Genomic DNA, 6286 nt, shown 5'->3' with positions numbered 1-6286 from the left:
TTTAATTAACTGGTTAATAAAGAAGGTTAGTAAAATAAATATGGGTGAATATAGCGCCATTTAAGTTTTGTTTTTTGGGATGCTGATGGTTTTCTCTGTATTTTCCAAAGTCTCTCCACCTTCTTTGCATTTTTTACTTTCCGTTTCTGAAAATAAAAAGAAAAAATCTCAACAATGATCATTATCTGCATTTGCTGGCATTAATTATGTAAGTTACTCCTGATCCAGTGATTGACTTAGTTTTTGTGGCTCAGTGCTTGTTTTCAGTCGCCTCTTCATTGTTGCCAAAATCTCTGTGCACTCTCTGATTTCCTCTCTTAAACAAAACAAGAGTCCTTGTCCATCACTTCTGTGTTTTTCTCTCTAATGGAATAATCCATTAACAAAGATATTACTCCGGATGGCTTTGTGTAGTAGGTGCTTCATTCCCATAACTATAACTGGTGGTCCTGGTTTTTTTCTGGTCTCTTTCCCACAAAGTCACTGGTAAAGCAAATGCTGCCAATAATTTTACTTTCTCTTCCTTTCCATTGAAAACTTTATCTGTGGCCCGTCCTCTTCTAGTGCCGTTTCTGTCATGGAGACCGGATGAAATTGAGCCATTTTAGCACATTTTCAGTTCTTTTCACATTAGCTGACCCAGTGGTTCTGAATTTTAAATAATGAACTGAATTTGACTCTATGGTTTATAACTAGGATTAAAATGTTACTGGAGGGGGTGCTGTGGTGGCGCAGGGGCTAAAGCACAACCCATGCATTGAGGCCCTAGTCCTCATGTCAGCGGTCGCAGGTTCGATTCCCAGCCTGGTGACATTTGCTGCAATTCTTCCCTCTTTCTCTCTGTTACTCACTCAAAAGAAATAAACCAAACTGAATTCAAATTGTTAGATTTTTGTTTTGTTCGTTTAACTTAACATTTCATACACTTTTAGCTGTGAAGTGCAAAAAACAAGGTTGGTAACAAAAAAAACGTATTTTTCAAGTACATTCATGTTTTCCATTCACACTTAAGATCCTGAACCACAAATAACATTTGGCAAACATTCAACACGGGAATGTTAGAGTAAAAACATACAAGGTCCAATTTAAAAATATATTCCCCCCCTGTTTGACAGGCAGTAACTGTTATTTAGTTGATAATCTGCTTGTTAATGTAAAACATTTTCATTCCTCAGCAGCAGCAGCAGTCGTCTTTGGTGTGGTTGGTTAGGTGTGTTTCTTTCTGTAGCGAGGCAACAGCTGAGTCCTCACAAACTGCACCAGCTGAGTCTCGGTGAGGAGAACAGCCACCAGGACGAAGAGCAGACAGACTCCTCCTACGCCGATATGGGCCATCCTGAACAGCCAGCCGCCGTCGCAGCAGAAAACAGCCTGACGACCGAGAATTAACAAGCTGAATTTACAGAAATTAAAGCATTTCATCGTCTTGATAAAATATTTATTCACCTCGAGTTTTATCGCACTGTCACATTTCAACCCCAAACTTCAACAGAGACCGTGGTGTTAATTTTTTTTTTTCATCTTTATGTGGAATACCTATTTCAAATCCTTTTCAGTCATCACGTGAAATATGTTTGTTTCCATCGGATAAAATCCCAGTGAAACACATTAAAGTTTGTGGTTGTGATGTGAAAAAAAAAGATACTGAACGCACTCTAAATGTACAGAAATGTCTCTGAATATAACGCATTATAAGATAAAACCTTTTCTTCAGTACCTCAGAGCCTGCAGTTACACCTGCGCTGATGATGAGCACCACCAGCAGGAGCGGGGAAGGCAAAAGGCCTCGCAGCGGTTTCCACTGACTGGACTGGAAGTAGCGGTGAATGTAGAGCAGGCTGTGGGAAATACGCAGGGCCATGTTCAGGCAGTTTGCCAGGATGAAGCCGATGCCACCGGCCCACCATGTCAGCATGTAGGACAGGAGGAGGAAGGACATGGACAGAGCCAGCATGACCAGGTTGTACCTGAGGACCGAACCCAAGCCGCGTTAGATTAAGAGATCTGAGGTCACGTGAGGACTATCGGCGTCTGTTTTGTCTCTGTTCTTACTTGTCGACTTCCTGTTGGCTCATGGCAGCAAACACGAAGCACTCCGTCACTCCATTCACAGCCAGCAGGAGAACGTAGCAGCTGTAGCACCGCAGCAAACCGGGTCCTTTAAGGAAGTCAGGAGCTTGTTAGTAAGATCAGAAAATAATCATTTATTCAGTTTTTAAGTGTTGTTTGTGGTACACGTACCTGATCCGCTGCTTAACATAGCGCCGCCATACAGATCCAGAGCCAGGTAAGAGTACGCATATCCAAACACTGCGATAATTAGTCCAATTACCAGCACCAGCTTCAGCAAACACTCCAGGACTTCTGCTGCAATCGCCACATCTTCCTGCGTGGAAAACCACAACGTTAAGAGACAAGAGCAAAGATTACCATCTCGAGGTTGCTTTTGTTCGTTCACACCTTTTTCTGGCTCTCCACGTCGCGTCCCCTCTCTAGCACTTTGGCAAAGAAGATGTAGAAGCTCTCCTCGATGGGCAGGAAGATGAAGCGTGCCACCATGGAGCCCAGGTTGTTGACGATGTCGTAGATGCCCTGGTCTCCGAAGCTGAGGACGTTCATGAAGGTCATGACGTAGCGCTCGCCCTCTGTCAGGATCTGCTTCAGGAACGACTGCTTAAAGAAGCTCCAAGTGAGCCGGGCCACGGTCCAGTCTACCAGCGGCTGCAAATACAGCAGACAGTCAGGATGGTACGGCAGGATTTTATTTAAACACTATGCAGTCGTGAAGCTGTTCTGGGTCAACAACCTCTCCATCAGCTCTGCTTGGCAGCAGATCTCTGATATGCTGCAGAGGGAAGGTCTTCTTTGCTGCTTCTTTGGAACCCAAGAAACGAATGAAGTAGATGACGTAGCACAACACCAGAAATCCAGTGTACACCAACTTAAAAAAAAAGAAAAACACAATCCGTTGTAATCACTTCCATGTCTTTAAGTGAAACTTTAAGCTATAGATTAAAGTTTTGAGCCAGCAAGTCTACATTGAAGATTGTGATTTGTGGGTATTGTATTTGTGGAGAAGTTCAGCTTTGTGTCTCACCTGGCCAGCAGAGAAGATGTAAAGACCCCAATCGGGGGCAAACACCACCAGCACCACAGTGACGCTGCACTTGGCGATCATAGCCAGGCTCTCAGCGATCACTTTGACTTGGACGAACATGTGCGCTTGAGCCAAGACCCAGAGGGGCTCGGCCAGGAGCTCCTGCACTCCCGACAGGGAAAACAGCACCACAGCAGGGCCGTAGTGAGGCACCTTCTGGGGATCTGGCACCTCCAGGAGCCACAGCCACACACATCCGAGAAGGGTGGCCCATAACACCCCGAGAGGCACTCTGAGAAATGACAAACACTAATCTGCTTGCGAATGGATGGATGGATTGTGTTGAACATATGAGGAATTGAAAATGTACAAGTAGATTTCTATTTAGCACAAAATGATGTAGAAACTTCACACTGGAGTTCAAGCAATGTGGATTCTGTTCCTTTTCTCTCATCCTCCTCATGTTGCACCTTAATTTTCAAATTAAATAACTAATGTACTGTTAAATAATAAAAAAAAACACTTTAGACCGTGGGCATGTAACCTCTACAGTTCATAGAGCCATTTTTACCCTTAGTGCAGCTAAGAAAGAAAAACTTTAGAGCCACACATGTTAAATGACAACGTCCTGTTTTTGATGAATGTCTTCTACAGAAGGTTTGTAGTTATTTTTAAAGAGAGAACATTTAACTGTTCTTCTTAGGTTTTAAAATAAAATAAAATCCAAAACAGGACGTTACAAAAAGAAAATGAATACATTGTTTTCTATAGAATATGATTTGTGGAAAATCATAGATTTAAATAAACATAGTTTCAAAACTAATGATAACAAAATATACTTTAGAGAATACAAAACTGCATGTTGTTATTTGGAATTTGGTGCTTAGAAACATTAGTTTTGTGTGTGTGTGGGTGTGTGTGTGTGTGTGTGGGTGTGTGTGTGTGTGTTTCTTGTTTGTTTTGTTTTGTTTTGTTTTCCAGATCTTATCCAGAGTTATAAAGAGCCATTGTGTGAGATCCAAAGAACCATTTGCGGCTCTGGAGCCACAGGTTGTGGACCCCCTGCTTTATACCTCAGCCCAGGCAAAAGACTCAATATTATCTCTGGTTTACACAAGGAAGGCAACTCATGTTGATGAGCTGCATCCACAGTTTAGACTGTGAATCCAGTCACAGTCCAAGCATTGTGAGTCAATCTCAAACTTTTCAGTAATCTTCACAATAGTCTCATTAATGCAGTTATTGCTGCTGGTTGCGAACCTCTTACCGCCACACTTTTTCCCTCTACTCAACTTTCTATTGCTATGGCTGGATACAGCACAAAGTGGTTACTGTCTGGTGTGTAAAAATGAACAAATCAGCATAAATCAGGTGTAATTGATCAACGACACTCGAACCTACTGAGATTAAATATGACTCACGTCAGCCATAGCAGGTTGATGACTTGTCTCCAGCTGCGGTTTGTCCCTGATTCTGCACTCAGACAGGCTCTCCTGAAAGCCTCTCTGGATAAAAACACTAGCGTAGAATACAGCAACGTAAGCCTGAATGTTGGAGACACGAAGGAGAAGCACAGGGTCACAACGGCAGGTGAACAGAGAAACTCTCACCCCCTCCAGCTGTTCTCCTTACCTGACGTTCACCACGCCGATCAGCTCTTTGGAGACAAACCGCAGCGTGAAGGCGTTAAGGAGGAAGGTGAGGACACGGAACATCACCTAGGAAACGGGAAGGGTTAAAACAAAACATGCATGTTTTGTGTCATACAACAGAATAGTGGAAAGTGTTTATTCACCTGTAGTAAAACGTTGTAGGACGCCAAAGTGGACGCATTTTTCAAGATGTCCTGCGTGCTCATTTTGGACCCACTATAAAGTTCGGTTCGGACGTCAAAGAGGAACCGGCTGGTTTTTAAATCGGGAAAACATCGTAGAGTCGCTACTTAGAACAGATCCTGCAAGTCGAGCAGTGGAACACAAGCACTTCCGTACACATTGTACGTAGTTACGTGGCGCGGTGACGTCAAAAGATTTGCGATTTCCATTGGTGGCGCTAGAGGGCGTTGCTCTCCCTTTTATGATTTAAAACAGTGCCTCTGTTAGAGGAAATGTGGCGTTTGTGCAGAGGTGGATAGAGTTGCCAAACGTTGCTCTCTAATAACAGTGGGCCACTTCAACATATTTTTTTACTCAAGTAAAAATTAGTCAACCAAGAAATTACTCAAGTAAGAGTAAAAAAGCATTTCGAAAAAGGCTGCTTAGTGCCGAGAAACTTAGAACATAACTGGTTTGATATTTTGCAAGAAAGTTAGGTGCTAATTCTCGTTTGGTTTTTTTTAGGACTAAAGGCAGAAAAAAAATAAACATAAATGACACAGCTGCAAATAACCAAATTCAGGTAGAATAAACTTTTTTACATCAGTCTTTCTTAATATAAACTTTATAAAACCAAATTGTACAGAAATGTATGTTAGGATATTCAGGTTGATTACAGTATATAGTGTATATAAAAACATCCTTGTTGGTCTCATCTGACCACTTTTGTTGTTTTTTCCACCTGGTTTATGGCAACAAAACTGGATTTTCTATAGTTTTGTTTCAACCGTTGTTTTCTTCTTGGTACTCTGCAGCTCCTCCATGGTTACCAGAGTCTCCCTAAACACTGATTGGTGCTCCATTTAGGCGACTGGTCATTCTTTGGTTGGTTCGTATTTTTACCGTTCTCTTTCCATTTCCAGATGACAGACTGTGCGGAGCTCTGTGATATTGGGTTATTACTAAATCATGTTTTAAACTTCTCCACTACTTTCTCCCTCTTCCTGTTTCTTGGACTGATGTTGCTTTTTCACTAATGTTCTCCAAGAAATCTCAGAGTCCTTCACAGAACAGCTAGATTTAGACTGAGAATAAATTACACACACGTGGACTGTATTTACCAACTATTGAATAAATTAGATTTTATTTTGGGATATTAAATCAGAGTCGAACACAATTACATGGCACGACTTTCAGGGTTGTATTTGTAGAAATGAAATGATCATTAATTCCTGCTGTGGTCTATGTACTTTGTGTTGGTCGTCATAAAATGCTAATAAAATACACTGAGGTTTGTGATTATAATATGATAAAATGTAGGAAAGTGAAGGAGCATTTAGGAAGCCATTTAATCGGCTCATCTTGAAATGAATGT

The 6286-nt window shown here is 41.8% G+C and overlaps 1 protein-coding gene across 1 annotated transcript; it reads right to left on the bottom strand.

Moving 5' to 3' along the window:
* Positions 1-878: 878 nt before the first annotated feature.
* LOC106963889 (protein RFT1 homolog) lies at positions 879-5101 on the bottom strand. Its single transcript, XM_015059056.1, has 10 exons — positions 4893-5101; positions 4730-4815; positions 4519-4641; positions 3098-3389; positions 2807-2941; positions 2461-2721; positions 2242-2386; positions 2053-2158; positions 1718-1967; positions 879-1371 (listed from the first exon to the last, which is right to left on the bottom strand). The coding sequence occupies exons 1-10, from the start codon at positions 4953-4955 to the stop codon at positions 1207-1209; spliced, it is 1626 nt and encodes a 541-aa protein (XP_014914542.1). The 5' UTR covers positions 4956-5101; the 3' UTR covers positions 879-1206.
* Positions 5102-6286: the final 1185 nt, after the last annotated feature.

The sequence above is a fragment of the Poecilia latipinna genome, unplaced genomic scaffold (genome assembly GCF_001443285.1).
Source record: "Poecilia latipinna isolate Pla-1442-1.1 unplaced genomic scaffold, P_latipinna-1.0 Scaffold1592, whole genome shotgun sequence".
Lineage (NCBI taxonomy): Eukaryota > Metazoa > Chordata > Actinopteri > Cyprinodontiformes > Poeciliidae > Poecilia > Poecilia latipinna.
Note: the sequence above shows the minus strand (reverse complement) of the source record. Positions and strands in the feature narration are given on the sequence as shown.

Coding starts and splice junctions, on each gene's coding strand:
- LOC106963889 (XM_015059056.1), bottom strand. CDS start 4,955: ATGAGCACGCAGGACATCTTGAAAAATGCGTCCACTTTGGCGTCCTAC. Junction 2,942..3,097: donor ACATCTTCTCTGCTGGCCAG/GTGAGACACAAA, acceptor TTTTTTTTTAAG/TTGGTGTACACTGGATTTCT. Junction 2,387..2,460: donor ACGTGGAGAGCCAGAAAAAG/GTGTGAACGAAC, acceptor TTTTCCACGCAG/GAAGATGTGGCGATTGCAGC.